This window comes from Hippocampus zosterae, chromosome 19, assembly GCF_025434085.1.
Source record: "Hippocampus zosterae strain Florida chromosome 19, ASM2543408v3, whole genome shotgun sequence".
NCBI lineage: Eukaryota > Metazoa > Chordata > Actinopteri > Syngnathiformes > Syngnathidae > Hippocampus > Hippocampus zosterae.
Window position 1 is genome coordinate 3,281,467 of NC_067469.1, and position 19,782 is coordinate 3,301,248.

The following is a 19,782-nucleotide window of genomic DNA, read 5'->3' on the forward strand; positions in this document are numbered from 1 at the left end:
TGCGCGCGGTCAATTCCCAGTGCTCCTTTTCCTTCAGACAAAGAAGCATCAAATACAACAACAAGAAAATAAGATTAAGATGCCTCTGCGACTGTGACAGCAATTTGGGGTGGGGGGGGGGGGGGGTGTTTGATGACAAAAGCACTCTGCTTTCAAGCTTTGAATACAATTGAAACCAAACAAATTGAGTTGCCATTAAAAGACAACAATTTTTGAAAAAAAAAAACAATTTGTTGTTTCACAAGGAAGTCTACATTTTTTTTTGCACCATCGACCATTTTTTTTTTCACGTAGACATCGACTGTTTTAGAAAAAAAAAATGCCAGTCGTCATGATGTTAGTGTAAGTGAAAGAGGCTTTCCCCACACTGACTCAATCGAAATTCTCATGCGAGGCAAAAAAAAAAAAGGCCCCCGGCATCGTTCAGTGTTGAAATCGTGACTCTTTCTGACTCACACGCTTTCTTTCAACCCCACGTCTGATGCGCTGCATGAACATTCTCATCCGTTTGACAGACAGCCACCGTCCCGGCGAGAACCATTTCCTCGTCGCCCGAGTTACCGGCGATGTTTGTTGTCAGTCACACGCGGCGGAGCACATTGACAAGCGTCACCTTCCAATTTATATGATTGACATTTGTGCGTCGGAGGTTGCCGGCTGCTCATTCATGTGATAGAGCAACACCCAAACATTGGTTAACTTTTTTTGGGGGGGTTCTTGAACGATTGTGGAGAAAATGTGATGCGTGAGATGCCGCACTTTTTTTGTGGTTAAAAAAAAAATCTAGTAGACAATGTACGGTCCATGAAAACATTAAGAGATGAACGTGTGTGGCGAATGTTGCTACTTTATGAGCACGTGGTGGATCTTAACCGAGCAACGCGATTCACTTCGCAGGACGATTGCGTGCTGTTTCACAAATACGTTGTTGAAAGTCTGTGCAGTTTGCAGACCAACGGGTTTCCGCTTCAGTGAAGAAAGACAAAATGCAGCTTGGCAAACGTCATCAAACACATCGAGAGGTTTCTCGAGACGCCTTTGGTGTGAATTTTCTATTGCTTCTGCGTCGGAACTTTTTTGATACTTGTCGGATGTTTGACATGAGATTGAAAAATAAAAATGCAAATTGCAGTGCCCCGGAGGCATTTGCATCTGCTTCGATATGCAACAAAGCCACCTCCTGTCTGCATAAAAACATACGCTTAATAGAGTACCATTTGCATCCATTTGGCCGCACGGTGCAGTTTGCGTGCCCCCCCACCCCCCAGCCCCCCCGCCGAACGTTGTGACAGTTTCCACTGATTCGTTTGGCATGCTAACCTGTTAGTGAGCAATGAGCGGTGGCTCAGGCAAAAGCTTCGGGCCATCTGGCTTTCAGCTGTGGCTACATAACATTTTGTCCTCCACTGACTCACTCTGGATGCATCTATCAGTGGGGGGGTGGGGGGAGGGAGAGGAAAAAGCACAAACAATACAGTCAACTTGGAATAGATAAAACTTGGAAGGTGAGGGCACTTAAGCATGCAATGGAATCCTGAGGTGCAACAGGTTGATGCGTGACGCGTTAATTGCTTCCTTCCGTGCCTCTGGTCTCACATTAACGTGACGCTGAATGAGGCCTGCAGGTCGTGAGGTTTTGCATCTTTCCTTTGTTTTTTTTTGGGGGGGGGGGGTTTAAGCCTCTTTGTAGTCACAGAGCACACCGTGACTCCTTGGCAGAAATAGGATCAGCACATACTATTTTCGATCGCATTAATTTTTTTTACCCCTATTGGTATTTAGCTGATCTGAAGATTAGCATGTTTTGTTTTTTTGTTTTTTTCTAAATAGGTTAAAGTGACGATTAAGGTCTTCACGTGTCAAACGTGCCGGAAAATATGTCACATGCACTTGATGAAAAAGCCAATTTCCCGCAGTCCTTTCTCCTAATTGGCTGCTGATGAGAACAACGCTGACAGACGCGAATTTCGGACAAGCACGCAACTGGAATGCGTCAAGCGTGCGTGTTGGTCCGCATCCGCCGCTTCATACTGCGATTGATGAACTTCTATTAGCGTCGGCGGCGGAGGGATTTAATTCAATCCAACCAGCCAATAAAGGCCTTGCGTGCACGGGTAGCTTCAATTGTTTCTCGCAAGGTGACAGTGGAAGTGTATCAGCTTCGTGTTCGATTAAACAGACGCGCATTTCGCGATGAGGAAGTCAGTTTGGGAGTAAATGGAGAGAAGATCATCATCGTTTCAGTATTTAGGGATTTTTTTTGGGGGGGGGGTGAACAGCTGACGATTTGCAATACTGAAAGTCATTGAAACATCTCCAGTTTGGATGAGGTCTGGCATCGTGGGTGTTTGAAATCACCTGGGTGTGGGGAGGTCAGATGGGGGTTGGGGGGGGGGGGGTGTTAGAAGGCAACCCTCCTGCCAGGAGCGGGTCAGATGGCAAGGGATGTCATGGTATGGCGCATCCTACGTGAGGTGCGAGACCAGAATGGCCCGACCTTGCGGCGAGGTCCCGGAAGTGCAAAAGGACAGACGGACGCTTCCATCTGGGCTGGAATTCATTTTGTCACATCTCTCACGATAGCGGCAAGGGAGACACAATGTTATTGTCCACCGTTATAAGATGCTATAAAATTATATCGTCAGCTGCCTTCTTATTTGAAAAACAAGCCCTCGGGGTCAACGACATCGCAGGGAAACTACTTTTGTCCGATGTGCTTTTTACGCGCCTTTTCTTGCGCTTAATCGGCAGACGACAAGGTTGGAACACAAATGCTTCCTGATTTATTACTTTGAACTGTATAGTTGCTGCGCCAATGTACATCGCCACAATTGCCGCCCCCCCCCCCCCCGAATATGTCTGCTTGAGCTTGTGTTGGGCGCAATCATTGGGACAAGCACGGTGTAATAAAATAATAAGCATTGGCCAGCCGCGCCCTATGGGGACGCGTGGGAGAACTAAAATCCTAAAATCTCATTTTAACAACGGCAATTTGTCTTTAATATAACAAAAGTTTTTTTTTCCCCCCCTCTTTGATTTTCTCAAGCCGCCTCCAGAACGATACTATTATAAGGACAAAGTACCACCTGACGGATTACCTCAAAAACACCGCAAAATATTTTCTAGCTATGAAATTATTCACGTTCATTTCTGTGCCGTTATGTAAAAATGGGGCTCATTTACATCATAACCACGCCCACACCGAGTCTCTCCACTCATGATTGGGCAGCTACGCTCATTGTTAAGAAACGTACAACAGAAGGGCTACAAGGGATGCACTTATAGGTAAGCATCCTAAAAAAAAAAAATGGCGTTTGATGGTTCAGTGATGAAATGCTGGAAGCATATCATCAAAAGTTTATGGGCGCTCGCTTTATGGCGTGGAAATTAGCCAGCGGTGGCTTTGCATAAGCGCCATTAATTTGCAGTGGAGATGCGGAGGGGTGAACATCTGTTCTGAAGTCTCGGAGTCTTATAAACGCCACAAAACGTTTCTAGGTTATCGTGTGCATTGAAGGGTTTTGAAAAGTTGCCAAATGTAGCAGCATTTTTTTTTTTGCACGTGACTGTGACTGCCACCATGGGGGGAAAAAAATTTGCTTAACTATCCCTGGATGTCCTATCGTCTAATAGAAGCAGAAATCGCACCTCATTAGCAGCCCTAATTTTCTTCATCCTGCATTTGTCATGCGCGACACGGCCAAACGTCACAAATTTGGTGTCTATTTGGTCATGAGACGGAGCGTCGGCACCGTTTCATGATACCGATGCCAACACGCCATTGGAGCGGGGTTGTAGAGTCTCTTCCCAATCTGTCGTCACAAATTCCCGTCTGTGAAGCACAACCATCGCAACCCTCCGCTGAATTGGCACGGCGGCCTTGGATATGCCGTTGGCATGACAACCGCAGAGGGATCGAAATGACACAGACAAGGTTGAGCGCAAACAAAAGCAGAACATCATCGTCGTTTCTTCCACAGAGAAGGACTAGACAACAGAAAAAAAAAAGAAGGCGGCGGCCAACAACAAGCAGTCCCGAGCCAATTATCCCAGGGAGATGCGGATATCTACGAGGAAGCCGTCTCTTGTCTGCGCCGCAGGTGAAAAATTCCACATCAGCCAACGCTGATGACTGGGCGGCGCAGGCATGATGAAGATCGAGGTGAGGACACGTCGTCCAAAAGGAAAAAAAAAAAAAAGGTGTGGAAAGCAGTTAACATCTAATCTGTCGAGCGCATATCAAGCTCTGGCGCCATGGCAACAACATCCGCTTCCGACGACGGGGGTACGCGAGTGTTGCTGCGGCATCCTGCCTAATAGCTGGCCTCCTCGTGGCGGAACTGACCCCCCCCCCCCCCGACACCCCCACGCCACCTCCGCCCTCCCCGCTAGCGTCGCGGTCGCAAGACCCTCCTAAACAAACCCACCACTTATTAAATCCACATCGTCAGCCTGCGCCAGTCTGCAGCAGTTCCCTTCAAGATTTTTTTTTTTGGAGATACATTCAAATGTGTGAACGCGTGTCTATAAATACATACTCCTACCCTGCTTGATACACGCCGCTCTCAATCTTCAACAAAAATCTAATGCTGTAAAATTCGACACAATCATGAGCCTCCGCACGAGCATGTCTCCGACTTACATCGCGAACAGGATTTCCCGCCGCGTTGCCCAAATGATGGATGTGCTAGAACATTCACACGCTGTACTTAAAGACAGACAGGCCCACCGTCACAATCTGCAGTCACTCCAGCCCAGTTTTTTTTTGTGCTCTAGAGATGTCTTCCATCGCTTTGATTTTTCAGCTTGTTCTTGCCTTGCAACTTCCACGACTAAATCACGATTCTTTCGCATCACCTTTTGTGTTGACAACCTGCCTCGGTTAAAGGCCCAAATGTATTTTCTCTATTCTCATTCAATTCCAATTGATTTATAATAATCATTTGACTATTTTTGTAGCGTCGCCTCGGATCGCAGTGAACAGCAATTAAAGTCTCTTCCTCCTCTGCATCTCATCAAAGAAAAAAAAAATGGAATGTTGATGTCGTAGAAAGCAAGTCTGCCTTTTGTCAATGACGTCGGGATGTTTGGATGCAAAGCGCATACTGATGTCAGCATGCAAGAGTTTGAGTTCTGTTCTGTCTGTGCACCAGACTCCAGGTGAACACCGCGGCTTAACGTTAAAGCTCTGATGCAACGGATTGCGATTCCTATCAGTTACTTCACATTCTCTCTTCAAGTTGATCACTCTGATCACGTTTTGTAATGACCGCAGCTCGCACTGCACCTACAGAGGGCAAGTGCATGGAAATGCTTCATTACCACTTGATGAGTAACAAACATTCATTCATTCATTCATTTTCCGAGCCGCTTGATCCTCACTAGGGTCGCGGGGGGTGCTGGAGCCTATCCCAGCCGTCTTCGGGCAGTAGGCGGGGGACACCCTGAATCGGTTGCCAGCCAATCGCAGGGCACACAGAAACGAACAACCACACCTAGGGAGAATTTAGAGTGTTCAATCAGCCTGCCACGCATGTTTTTGGAATGTGGGAGGAAACCGGAGCACCCGGAGAAAACCCACGCAGGCCCGGGGAGAACATGCAAACTCCACACAGGGAGGCCGGAGCTGGAATCGAACCCGGTACCTCTGCACTGTGAAGCCGACGTGCTAACCACTGGACTACCGGGCCGCCCGAGTAACAAACAACCCGGCTGAAATCTTTCATTTGCTCACCGGTCTTAACTGGACAAAGAGAAAACGACACTCGGTGACAATCGATAAGGTTCCATCTAGAAGAAAATTGGTCAGGGAGGGTTCCCAACAGGCCTAAAAAGAGCTGCAGGAACTTCTGGCAAGTGCTGGCTGTTTAGTGCCTGTGACAACAATCTCCCCTCTTCTTCAACCACATCATTTATTATCCTGCCTATCAACCTACAGGACTTTCTTTTCCTACCTCGGTACCTTTCTAGCAACTGGCGACCAACCGACTGGTCAATCTACCCTCACACCTATCTTCCTTTCCTACTTCTCAACAAACCGTGAGAGATGATTTCTGCTTTGCGGATGATACTTACGGGCAGTGTTGAGGTTGCTGGAAGGACGAGATGGAAACGGGCGGAAAGGCTGTCGTCTCCCCCTCCTTGCCTTCATGTAGACATGGAAACTTTTTGATGGCTGGCTGAGGAGTAGGAGGAGGTGTGACAGCATTGACAAGGCATGTTGAAAGGTGCCGATTTGTGCACGCGAAATGAGAAACGAAGAAAAGATGCCGCTAAAGGGAAGGATACGGTCTGAATGCTTCGGGGGCATGATCATTAAAACTTTTGTGCATGTATTTGGAAATTTCTCACAGTAACCGATTCAAATTAGCCTGAAGAGTTTGGACGTCCATGAATGGAAGGCTGGCATTTCGAGTGTGATCGCCAACAAACTAAAAAAAAAAAAAAAAGAAATCCAATTGATTCATTCTGGGGCTATTTCATCTCCTTGAACATGCATATCATTCACGCTCAACTAATTTAACAAGAATCATCTGCGCAATAAATTGCCCTTTTTTTTGTTTGTTTGTTTCTTGGTTTCTCGTAAATCAGATGGAGGGAAGGTTCACAATGTCCTGAGCTTGTTTCTCAGTCAATGCCGCACTGAGGAGACGCATGTTGCCTAGAGGAGTTGAGCGATAGAGTGTGGCTTATCTTCTGATAGTTGCAGGCCATCTCTTGGGCCTAATCTGCTTCAACATCAACGGCTACTTCGACAGAATTCACGACGGATACTAATGGATGAATACGCCCATCCCCGATCCAACTATAAATTGGGAATAATGGGAATAAATGTTGACATTTTGTCCAAAGAAAAGTTTCCATTCGCAGTCAGAGGCTGAGCAGGCACGGGACAAACAGTCAGTATGGATTTCAGGCTGAGGATGAACTTCTGGCGTACGCCTGACCTTTAATAGAAAGAGGCATGCATTATTCATTGAGAAATTAAGCAAAATGTTAAGTGATTCCATCTCCGTTGCTTTGTGCGGCATTTTCGACATCATCTTTTTTTTTTTTGTATGTCAAAACATCGGTGGAGGAAAAAAGGAAAAAGAACATCATTCAGAAGCAGAAAGCCTTGCCTCAAAAAAAAAAGTGTGCTGTCTGCTTTTCCTGAGTCCTAACACATTAATTACAAACCACCGACTTGATCTTCTGCTATTGGATTTTCAGAGGGGTCGGAAAAAAAATGCAGTAATATCAATAAAAAACAAGTCTCTTTAAAAAAAAACAAAAACGGAGCTGCATCCAAGAGGCAAAGCCCAGCATTTCCCAGCTCACCGTTGTGTTATCAAAGAGCCCGCCAATGACTTCAGGCCGTGTCATTAGTGTGTCTGGAGGATGCGGAAAAACTGGCCTGGGAGAAACCAAACACGTCCCCATGCAGGAGAACAGCGTGAACCTGCTAAAAAAAAAAAAAAAAAAAGTTCAGCTATGACATTTGTGGCGCTGTGAGCTTAAGTGGGCCGGTGAGTGGCATCAGAAAAAAAGTCGTGCAGTAACAACGTCTTTTTTGTCTCGACCTGTTTCTGTATTTTTATTCAAATAATTCGATAGAACCATCATTCAAAAACAATGTCTGATTATCACTGTCATGAAACTTTCATTTCTTAGATTTCAATTGTAAGCTTCAGCCTAAGCTGTTACACTTGTACGGCATTTTAAAACAATGTACACTGAAAGCTTTTACGACAACAGATTGACCCCCGAAATAGATTAGTTCAATTTCCATGAATTCCTATGGGGGTGAAAGGATTCAAAATATCGCATTGTACACTTCCACTGTCCTCTGCAGTTCAATAAAGGAGAGAAAAAAAAAAAAAAAGAAATCAACATTCTCCCGCTGGGCAAATATTGAGCGGCCGGTATTGAGGACCACATTAGCACGACTTTGGGGATCTCCCATGATTATTATGGCAGGCATTGAAATGAAGCACCTTTGTCACATTTTCAATATTCTTTCTGGGTAGGAACTCGCCCGCAGCTTCGTATCACCCAACATGTTTTTATGATTTAGTAATGATGTTTAAAAGCAGTTCAGGTCATTTTTGGGTGATGAAAGAGGCGTCGAAAAAAAAAAAAAAACACGTCAGCCAACCTGAATTCTGCTTTGATGTGAGAATCATGAAAATACACGACACGGAGAAAAAAACAGGACGTCGACACCATTGTTCCCCCAGCCCGCAATGTGCCCCATTCTTCGCCATTCTATTATCTCTAATGGCTCTAATGACAAACAGGGCAAATTGCTGCCTTGAATGAGAACCACTTCCACCCAGGGGGAGGACGCTTTTTAAATTCGGACCGAGCCGTTAAAAGCTGACCTCCAGTGCAGATGTCTGCCGCTTACGTGTGGCAGACATCTTGCAAAGCAGCTCTCAATGTGATGAACATCCTCTTTAACGCAGGATGAGAGAACAAAACATGAACCCCGTCCAATGATCTTATCCGAGGGAGCTCGGACTACTGAAATCACATTAGTTTTGCGATTTCATTACACATTTTATTGCCGCGGCATTTATTCTAGCTGTGGGCACGTCTGATGACTTGAAAAAAAAAATGTAGATTTCAACCATTCTTAATGAAAATGCTTGTTGGGAAGAAATTGTTAAAAAAGAAAACGAATGACAGGAATAGAGAGGGAGACCCAAAAAAAAAAGGGTCTACATTTCGAAAAAACTGTTTGGATTTCCTGGTTGGGCGCAAAATGTTCTTTTCCTAACCTAACATGGCTACAAATCATCTTTCTGTTCAGTCTGCACACAGTCAAGGGGCTGCGAGCCAAGTTTCCGTTCTTCAAGTTCTCACCTCTAACCTTCACATGACGGCAAATGGAATAATTGCAAGAGGCAGGCGGATCAATAACCACGACTGGCTGGTGTTTTTTGACGGAACCAATCCAGACAATGCGAGACGGGGAGTTTTTATGAGAACGTCGATTTTTGTAATTTGATGCGTGTCACCGACAACTTGGCGTGTTTTTCTTTTTCAGTGCATCACACGCCAAAGAAAAACGACAACAAAACCGTCTTTGAAACACTGCCTGTACAGTTATTAAAAGATTCTAAGGTGGCGACTCTTTCGGTTGCTTCCTTGGGGAAAAATGTCTTTGAAAATGAGAGGTCGCTGGTGTTACGGAATGGATTGTTGGTGACCTTTGAGGTTTCCGTGTATTTCATTTTGACACGGCGCACCAATGGCGTCAAACTTGTTTTCATTGCGAGCCACGCGTCGCAGTTACCGTTGCCCTCGGGGAGCCCGAAAGTAATGATAAAACAAGAGTACAGTAAATGTCATTTAAAAATGGGAACATCAACAGCTTTTTTTTTAGGAAACGAAGAATTCCAAGACAGGGAGCAGTAAAGTCTGAATGATAATACGAAAAAAAATGTATAATGGCATTTGGTATGGCTCCATTTAAAAGAGCCCAGGGAAAACGATTGAAAGTAGGGTCAGTATTTTATTTTAACATGCAGCCAGCCGTGACGTGTGCTAGCCAGAAGCTCATCTGGTTTTGAAAAACTGCGGCAAGCTTTTACGTTTTCCTCAAAGATGGCCGCATTTGATGATGATGTGTTCTTATTAGACCGACAGCACACGCCACAGCTCACCGCTGTGACGTTTCCGTCCGCGAAACAAAGTATGGCCGGACGACAACTTTGGCCTTGTGACACTTTCTCAAGAAAAAAAAAACCCATTGTGGCAATGCATTCCGAGGAATGTCCACTTTATTTTCTTGGACCGTTACCCCCGATAAAATGAAATAAAATCAAATAAAATGTCTCCTTTCATCACTGTCACCAAAATCCAATAAAGTGAAGCCAGTCCTCTCTTTACTTGAGTGACTGCACATCTGCATCTTAAAAGCAGAAAGGAATGCCGTCATACCTGTAATTGAATTTTTGTTTGCCCAAGAGGCTCCCCGGACAATTGTAATATAATTTTAATTTAAGTCACTGCAGTAAATACCAATTAACAGCTGTAAACATGCAAAGACGTAGCCAGAAGAACTCAACAAACTCACTTACTAAACAGTACACTAAGTTAGCCGAGCTAATCGCTATTCTCATCCACAATCTTATTTTTAGACTGTAGGACCACCGCAGATGTCCGTCGTCATTTCGATATGTCGCTACTCCAACCCTGTGTTAAGAGTTCAGAACACGTGGTAAGCAGCGAGTTCACAGCAAGCTTTCAACGATAAGCTCGAGTAGTTAAGCGGACGAGTTGACTAATTCGACTAAATATTATTGACTTACTTTTACTTACTTACTTTTTTAAAAATTTTAATTCTGCTGAGACCAGCATGAGTACCATCACCAATAAAAGGTCATTATATTTGTTCCGCAATTCCAATGTCTTTCATGTTTTTGTTTTATTGTCAAGGACGACTAACTCTTCGCTCTAAACTGGCACACTATGTAATTAACTTGAAATCACTTTTTTCTCCACATCCTTCAAGTTTGGTGCGAGGCAATTTGTTTGCACCCTGCGGGCGGTGAGTAAAAATCATGAAAACAAGAAAATGCTATTCAAGCTTTTTCTTTACTCCATTAACTTGGCCGCGTGTAAGAATGATCGTTCCATAAAATATATACCGTTTGTGGGGGGGACGTGTCATAAATTACTTTCCATCTTTATTCTCCAAACAATAGGTGGCATTTAACTTGTGAATTGTTTACAATCAATTGAGTACGGTGGCAGCTTGGATTTGTGGTCTACCTGGACCGTTTCTTCAATTACTTTTACAGGCGTGCGATCATAAGTAATAGAAGCAAAAGCCCACAGCTACAAGAATGAGGAATACCGAAAATGACAATTGCCATTTTTATCGCTGCGCAACGACTGTGAAATTAAACCTTTGAAGATGTCTTCCTGACATTAACAGCCTTGTTGTGTCTTGGTTGATAACATTTGTTTAAATTATTTGAAAAATATATCTTTCTGTTGATAGCAAAGTGAAGCCCTTGTATCGAGGGGTATTTCAATAAATTCAATATATAAATGGATTGAGTGATCTCCTCAGAATGCGATACTTTGATGAAGATGGTTGACTTCTATTTTCTTATAATGCCAAAATCTCTCTTTTTTTTTCACAGAGTACACCAAAATTAATTTCCAGTGGATTAATTTCTTCTAAAAGCAAACTTGACATCATAAAATCTTTATTTCATGTTAAGTCGACGCGCAACAATTTATGACAGCTAATCGATTATCCCTGAAATCTCGAACAGTGCGCAGCAGTGTGCCTTGGCACATTGGTTGGGAATCACATGCCGACCAACCCTCCATTTTGCGTCACACTATTTTGAAGAAAAAAAAAAAGGGCCCCCTCCCATTCTACAGAGACATCAGTGGCATTATCACAGTTGCCCTCAAATGGGACTGTGAGGAGCAATATGTGAGAATTGATCAGCAACGCCAAGGCTCCCCGACTAAAGCTCAAGGCAAAAAAAAATGTGTGCAATTAAATTTCCAATTTGAGCGTATTAATCGGCTCGCACGCTCCTGACAGCTTACCACAGCAAAACTTGTTATTCCAAGCCACCTCACAAAGGACTCAGAAGTGCTATTTCGTCGAGAGATGACTACAAATGACTGCTCGGCCATCTTTGCCCGGTGACCAGCAGCGACACGAGTGCCTCATCGAGCAATGCAGCAAGAAAGGCCTGTGATGATTAAATACGAGCTTCCCGGGCGGCAGCGCTCGAAACGAGAGAGAACGGCGGGCCTCATAATGTCGACGGCACCACCTGCGCTCGCGTGGTGTGCTTACGCACCGACATCACAGCCCTCGCCTCCTGCACTCCCGGGGAGCGACTCGCAGTCGGGGGAGAACACTCGGCGTTATTAATGCTACTGATTCTGCGTCTCCCTTGTTTGTGTTTGCTTGGCAGCCTTGGAAGGCCCCTCGTGCTTTTGCATGAGATGTAAGTAGAAGGTGCGGGTGGTGGGAGTGGGGGAGGGGGGTCAACTTGAGGTCTTGCCCAGCTCATAGATCGATTGCATGCTACGCCTACACCCCAAAAACACACCGTCCGTTCGGATAGTATGCTGGTGTGGTCGCTTAAGAGTGCCTCGTTGTCAGCCGCGAGTGAGTGCACGTATTGCAGGGAAAGACGGAAAAGCAATGAGTGGGGAAATGTTTTTTTTAATTTATGAGTAGGGTTAAAAATTCAGTGTGGGATTCTGGCTGGTGTGGCTGCTTAAGAGTGCCTCGTTGTCAGCCGCGAGTGAGTGCACGTATTGCAGGGAAAGACGGAAAAGCAATGAGCGGGGAAATGTTTTTTTTAATTTATGAGTGGGGTTAAAAATTCAGTGTGGGCTTCTGGCTGGTGTGGCTGCTTTAGAGTGCCTCGTTGTCTCAGCGTGGAAAAGCCCCATCCACCCGGTGGGAAACTTTCCAACCACCGGAGGTTTTCAGATATTTCGCCAGATCAAATATGGAGGGTTGTGTAGGCATAAGAAAGAGGCTTGGCAGGGCGTGTTTTCAGCCTAGAAGCCCACCGTGATGAGAGCGGGGCAAACTGCTCGAATGTGCATGATTTTGAAGTCTAATTTGATTTTTCTGTTGAACGACTGAAATTTGGCATTTTTGTGATGTGTCAGTTTTACACCAAACATTGATTTTCACTTTGGAGGAACTCTAAGAGATAAACTAAAAATAGACTCCTCATCTAATGAAACATCACGAAGAAAGGGGCAAAAAGGTGTTTGCACAGCGATACTGTCACATAGCGGTGCCACGTTTCGCTTGCTGTTCGAGGCATTTTATTTTTTTCCTTCCCGCAGTGACGTTTGCGGTTGAGGATATTCCGGGAGTGCAATGATGCATCATCACTGCAAGAAGGTGAACGAGACTTTGATGAGAGTCAGCCAGCTCCCGAGCGCAGCCTGTGAGTGCATCTCATCCATCTCTACTCTTACAACAACAGTCGCCTTGGGCATAGGAAGGCAGGCCTTAAAACACATGCACACCTGATTTGTTCCAGCCCCCCCCCTATATGCTCCTATATGCCAATGACTTAGATTCACTCGATCCTCCACACTGCATGACTAAACCCAACGGTGTCAACCTCTTCTAAAAAACGTATACACAGTCTGCTCCCTAAAAGAGAAAATAAAATGATCACTCAATCTTGTCACAGTCGTATAAGTTGGTGTGAAATGAAGAAACTCCAATTGAGATTTCAAATGATCAAAATAAATGGAGTAATTTGGGGGATTTTTTTTGGGGTTTGGTTTTTCTTTTGGCAGATTGATATTCCACTTGCCGTGTCTGTTTGTGACGCGTGTGTCATCCCTGTGTTACATCCCCACCCATCTGTGTGGCCTTTCAATCTGCAGATGGGCTTCATTTGGACGACTTGAAGTGTTCACGTCCAAGCCGGATCTGAATAATGCTCTTTTCTTTTCATCAGAAAAAAAACATCAATACCTTGCACTTGCAAAAACAAAGTGACATCTCGAAAGGACTATTTTTTTTAATTTTATTTGAAAATTCAACAGGTTATGAAGAGTTGCTGATGAAGGTGATGTTTACAATTCTAAATACAAATACGCGACCATCGACTCCAATAGCTCAGACTCTTTTTTTTTTTTCCTGTTTATTTGAATAAGACACCAGCAATTAAAGCTACAAATAATATAACTACGGTAAATTCAACGTGGACAGGTTGCTGGGTGGATATGGACGCTTCAAAATATGACTTTCCATCAGGCAGACATGGCTGGTGCTAAGAATGAACGGCGGCGGTAGAAAAGTCCGGAGTGGCCCAGGGTGCTTGACTCGAGTCTATTGGATGGATCGGTTGGGTCTCTTCGGAGGGGGAGGGGGCATTAGCTGAGAGTCCGGGTCTGTTTGGTGTTTGCGGGTCTGGGCTTGGACTGCTTGAGGACAACGGTCCACATACTCCAACAAGATTTTCTTGGTGACGGGTTCCTGGATGCTTTTACATACCGCTGGGAAAAGACAAGGGGATGGGAGGGATAACCGTCAAGGAGCGGCTACAGTGAATTCTTGTTCAAGCCGCGTGGGAGGTGTTAGTAACCCATTCACGGTAGTTTTGATTTGTCAACTGGAATCGACTCGTTTACTGCCATGGATGTTCGCAAGCGTCTAAGTCAAGTTGTTTTTTTTTGTTTGGAAGAGGGCATTTCTCACCCAGGTTATTGTATCTGTAAATACATTATTTTTCCATCAAGGGTGAAGTCAGCACTCCGATACTTTCAGATGGCGGAGGGGAGTTGACTTACCTTTAGTGCTTTCTTCAGTGCCATTTTAGGAAACGGCTGCCCGCTAAGCAACCCGCAACAAAGAAGACTCACCCATGGCTGTGTCGTAGGAGTTTGGGAAGCTCTTGTCTATCCTCTGCCTCATGAACACCCAGCTGTTGTTGTCGAAGGTGCACTCGATGATCTTGTTGTCGTACAGTTTCAGCTCCTTCGTGGCCTGCAGATGCGACAAGACAACACAGATGCCTTTTACTTTCACCGGTCAGGGAGGACGACGCCGCACCACTGTTGCGATGATGATTGCCAATTAGACTTATTAGCCCACCACTGCATTCTGTAAGAGTGAGATCCGGCTCCAGCTGGCTATGAGGACGAGGCATCATCCGAATGTCATCAATGAAATTCACTAATTGCAATAACCGAGGCGCTCAGAACACATTAAATATCCATTAACATTCGGGACTATATTGGCACAGGCAGTCGCGCGCGACTCGACTTTGAGAAAGTGAGCGCGGCTCCAGTTCAGCAAAGGACAGCACTCGTCTCGTTAAACATTTCTGAATTTTAGCCTTTAAATCAGCGTGGAGGCCACTACTTGAGAAACAATGCACCGACAATGCTAAAGGATAGCTAAAGTTCCTGTCATTGAACTGCAATGTGTGTAAAAAGCGGGCATCGGCTATCATTTCAATAAAAAAATACAAACATGTTTTAGAAACAACTGCAACAAGTGCTATCGATGACATTTGATGCAATTTTCTAAGTCCCAACTGCGTGCCTTAAGCTTGCAATCCTCAAGGCTGTCTAAGGAAATACCACGCAGCAGGCATTGTCACATTCTCCACCATGATGACAGAGTTGGCCACCTCCATGAAGGCATCTGCCCACCTCCGTGAAGGTCAAACACTCCGACGCAGGAAAACAACATCCAGTCAGTTGCCTGGCTACACGAAGCGATTGTGCGAAGGCGAGATGGTAGCTACTGAGCAGAACTGAACTCGAAAAACAACGCCAGGGACATCTACCTGGAACGTTCACGAGACCGGCAAGATCGCAAGACAACATTTCCCACAATGAGCCTTTTTTGAAAGAAAAAAAAAATATTTTTGTGCAACCTCGACTCCGATGATGCATTCACTTTCTGATCCATTTGAGCCCATCACTGTCAATGCCGCCGTCATGCGTCATCGCCCCATGACTACCTTATCTCTCCCTTGCTTCACATAGAACTGGGTTCTAATATCGGACGACGTCAGTTTATGATACCCCTTCATCCTGCTTGATCAACCCAACCGCAAATGAAGCTACGGCAATATAAGAGGCTGTGTCGGGATTTTGCCCAGTTCCTCCGAGACAATCTTTTAGGCTCAACCAAACAAAAGAGACTTCTCAGTTGCGGCACCATTTAATGCAGCGGGATAGTACGACAAACAAACCAACAGATGAGTCGTGAGCTGTGATCTGGATGGCAGACTTGCTTCCTGATATTTGTTATGAAGACGATCCGTTTGACATCCGAACGGCAAAGCGCGGCCATTTCGCCTTCGAGGTTGAAAATACTCAACGATGGCACAAAAACAACAAAGAAGTCCAAAACGTGTTTCCCTTTGCCACGGTAACCAACGATCACCTACTTGAAAGACCGCCTCGGTGAACAAAAGGCAAGTCAACGCCAACAAAGACCATCGAACAGCGTGTCGTCCACGTTCGCAGGGAACATTGACATTCAGCAAAGGTCAGGCAAGGAAAATCAGCCAAGAAAGCGAAGGAGTTTGGCAAGATCCTAGGATTCTACACGAGGGCTTCATCTTTCCCGGGGTGTGGGGCATCTGGACTGACAGCGGGGGCGCCACAAATATCACACAGGAAGCAAGACGGCGTGCGAGGGAGGACGATGGAGAACACAAGCCGCAGAGCCAAGTTCCATCAAGTGCAATTCGGACATACAAATTAAAATTAAAAGCAGGAACAGAGCGTGTTGACCTGTCACGTACCGCATTGGACATTGCGGCCACAAAATATAAAAATCAAGTGGTTGACCGCGGGCGGCCCGGTAGTCCAGTGGTTAGCACGTCGGCTTCACATTGCAGAGGTACCGGGTTCGATTCCAGCTCCGGCCTCCCTGTGTGGAGTTTGCATGTTCTCCCCGGGCCTGCGTGGGTTTTCTCCGGGTGCTCCGGTTTCCTCCCACATTCCAAAAACATGCGTGGCAGGCTGATTGAACGCTCTAAATTGTCCCTAGTTGTGAGCGTGAGCGCGGATGGTTGTTCGTCTCTGTGTGCCCTGTGATTGGCTGGCAACCGATTCAGGGTGTCCCCCGCCTACTGCCCGAAGACAGCTGGGATAGGCTCCAGCACCCCCCGCGACCATCAGTGTGACTGGTTACCCAACAATATTTCTGGTACATCCCTTTCCCCCCCCCAGGTGGACAAGCATCTAAAAGAGTGACACGATCACTAAAGTCACGTCACTTGTATTCATATCGTGCCAATTCAATGCAGAAGATTTATCGAGGCGCTTGACTTGAATTCCTAAATTCCCTTTATATGATATAAGAAAAGAAACTAAATTCCACACGAAGCAAGCACTTGGAAATAGCGGCATGGAAAGAATCTTCAAACAGAACCGAGGCCCTGTGGGGCGACGGGTGCCTTCCGAGAACTCTGCACAGCATGCTGGCAGACAAGTGAAGGGCAGTACAGGCGAGCTACAGGCTGAGTCTCTTCCTGCTGGTGTAGGTCGACATGTTGGCTGCCACTTTTTTCCCCCAGAACACCTGGTGCTTAATCTGTCCAAATCTGTTGGTTCTGCCGGCGCATGCGTGCTCATGGTTCTCGGAGATCTTGGCAGGAGGATTTTTTTTTTTTTCCCAACCGTTGCATGACTGCAGATGACAGAAGCTTTGTGTTTTGGTATATGGGGCGTATTGTAGATGGGGACTTGAGACATTGTACCTTGGACTCAAATCCGAGCCAGTGCCCGCATTCATGACTTGTGAATTGACGAGAAACACCGTGACAAAAAAGTGCAGTCTGCAGACCAAGTTCACATTTCTAGACCGTCGTAGCTTCATCAGAAAGAAGCCGTCCAACGATGAGATGCTCTTATTCTCATTTCTGGTGACAAGGTCTGTCAGCCAACTCCCAAATTTTCAATGATTAATGAGCTCCACTCATCGGCCACATATCGGTAGAATTCAGCTAAAATGCCCAGCCGACGGGCTTTGGAAAATGACTCATTTCGAGTCTCGTAGCGGGCGTGCATCAGGGAAATGGGAGTCAAAATGAAGTAGGAGAAGTATAAATAATTAGCGAGACTAATTATTTACACCAGTTTCCAGAGGCTCATTAGCATAAGTGATGCATCGCGTGTCAAAAGTATGCCCGAGATGGCCGTTAATCAGCTCTAAGAGGATCATCATATACCATATTTGCTCCTATAGTTGCCGGGGGGCGGGGGCGGGGGGGGGGGGGGTTGACTGAAATGCCTGGAAGGGTTCAGGTGTCTCAAAGAGATAAGGCATTCAGGACACTGTTTAATGTAATTACTAGAATATGATAGATGTTTCATAAAGAGTATAATTTGCACCCACACACACCAGACTTGAAAATGGAATTGATTAAACAGGATCGCAAGATGTGTCGTTCATGAAAAGCAACACATTCTCTCACCTTCATCTTTGCAAAGGGCCTCTCGTAGTTGCCGACGTAAAGCAAGCCGACCGTCTGAGGCAGCAGCCTGTAAAGATTAAAAAAAAAAAAATTGGACTATAGTTAATAGTGTGTGAAGGATCCAGCTCAAGAGTATCTTGAGTGGTGCAAAGTCATCATCACGCTGCTTCCATTTTGCAGCTAGTAACAGAATGACAGGAATGTGATATTGCACCCCCGCGAGCCCTTCTGTCTCCGTGCGCAGCTTGAGGTGCAGGGGGAGGGAAAAAAAATGACATTATGTCCACAATCCAAGGCTGAGGCTAAGATAAATCGGAAGAAACCGTCCAGAATAGAAAATAAGATTCCACTCATTACGTACAAAGCGAGACTGTGAGCTGTCGGCGCAGTTCAATCACACCTTGGTGAGTTTTATTAGCATCTGTGTGTGTGTGTGTCTGTGTGCGGGTACAATGGACGTGTCTGTGCAGTATTTCTGTCTCACACCCGAGATGCAGAGAGCAGATGTCTTAATCACACACTGCCCCAGTGCTCAACACCCTCTCATTGCCCCCCCAACCAGGAGCCTGTTGTTATTTGCAGACAATCAAGCTCTATTAGAATCCAAGAGTCGAGAGCGGGTTGCCGTTTTATTTTAGTTAACCGTCTGTGTGGCGGAAACAAAAGGGGGCTATTGTTACTAACCGATAGCTCCGACTACAGTGCGGCTCTTGCGAATCTCATTCAGAGATTGAGAAGAAATAGCAAAGTGTCACTGCGGCATCCTTTCGTGTAATAATAGCCAACACGGAGAGGATGGAAGGACATAAAAAGAGCCAAACAGCCCTGCTGCAGTAATGGACCCATGCATCTGTCCTTTCTTGTCACTGCTCTATGAATACGCCTGACTAACAGAGCTGTTACAAAAATGAAAAAAAAAAATAAAATAAATGAAAGACATAAAAATAAAAATGCAACCGAGAATTTTACTGCTGCTCAGTGAACACATCATCACTTGTCACGGAGTTAGGGTCAACTAAAGTTTCAAACGTTACAGCATTTAAAAAAAACAGACTGGGATGTAATCCTGTGGTGTTGGTTGCAGCGAAAATAACGTTCTATGGCCCAGAGGAAATTATTTAAAAAAAAACAACAATACAAAAAAATATAACTTGGAAAAATTGATAAAAACCATATACTGTATTCGATGACAAATGTGCTCTCCTTATCTCAAAGCAACAGTCGTGCTTTTCCTTACGCATTGCTTTGCAGCCCACCAGATACGCCTAATCTGGGCTCGAACAAAGCTATGCACGTAAAATAACCAAACACGACAATTTATTCTTTGTGTGTCCTGCCCTTAAACGATCGAAGCCTGGACTTGGACCCCCCAACCTCAGAACTGCGTTTCTTTCAAAGATCCATTGAACCAACTGTAGAACTGATTGTATGGGCCAATCAATACGCGACGGTTAGCTCCTCGTGCGTCTGTCCGGCTCTCGCTTTCACTCGGGCGGTAACCGGGGAGCGACTTGAAAGTCCAAGATGGAGCGAGGTCAGATGAGGGCCGCTGCCAATCAATTCCCCTTTGGGGAGAAGTATCACGACTCTCTCAAACGGCAACCGCAATTATGCCCCCGTGTTCTCCCGTGCCCAAGATTCGACTTTGATGAAGCGTGAGCGACTGTCGATGAATGATGGCTCCTCAGAGGAGGAGGCTGCGTGAGCATCAAGTCTGCTGCGATGGGTCGAGATGAGTGCACTCGCACACATTGTTCCACGGCCAAGATCAGAGCACAGTGACTAGGTTCAAAAACATTCCCTCTTCCAGTGAGTTTTTTTTTTAATTGCAGCATGG

General features: G+C 45.5%; 1 protein-coding gene across 2 annotated transcripts in view; it reads right to left on the minus strand.

Annotated features, from left to right (window-relative positions):
- Window positions 1-13,515: 13,515 nt before the first annotated feature.
- The window catches only part of rngtt (RNA guanylyltransferase and 5'-phosphatase), a 35,993-nt gene continuing 29,726 nt past the window's right edge, over window positions 13,516-19,782 (minus strand). For both annotated transcript variants that reach the window (XM_052052539.1, XM_052052540.1), the window contains exons 14-16: window positions 17,946-18,012; window positions 14,368-14,491; window positions 13,516-14,001 (exon numbers count right to left, since the gene is read on the minus strand). In XM_052052539.1, the coding sequence (XP_051908499.1) occupies window positions 13,835-14,001; window positions 14,368-14,491; window positions 17,946-18,012 (358 nt within the window). In that variant the 3' untranslated portion in view covers window positions 13,516-13,834. The remainder of the gene's footprint in view (window positions 14,002-14,367; window positions 14,492-17,945; window positions 18,013-19,782) is intronic.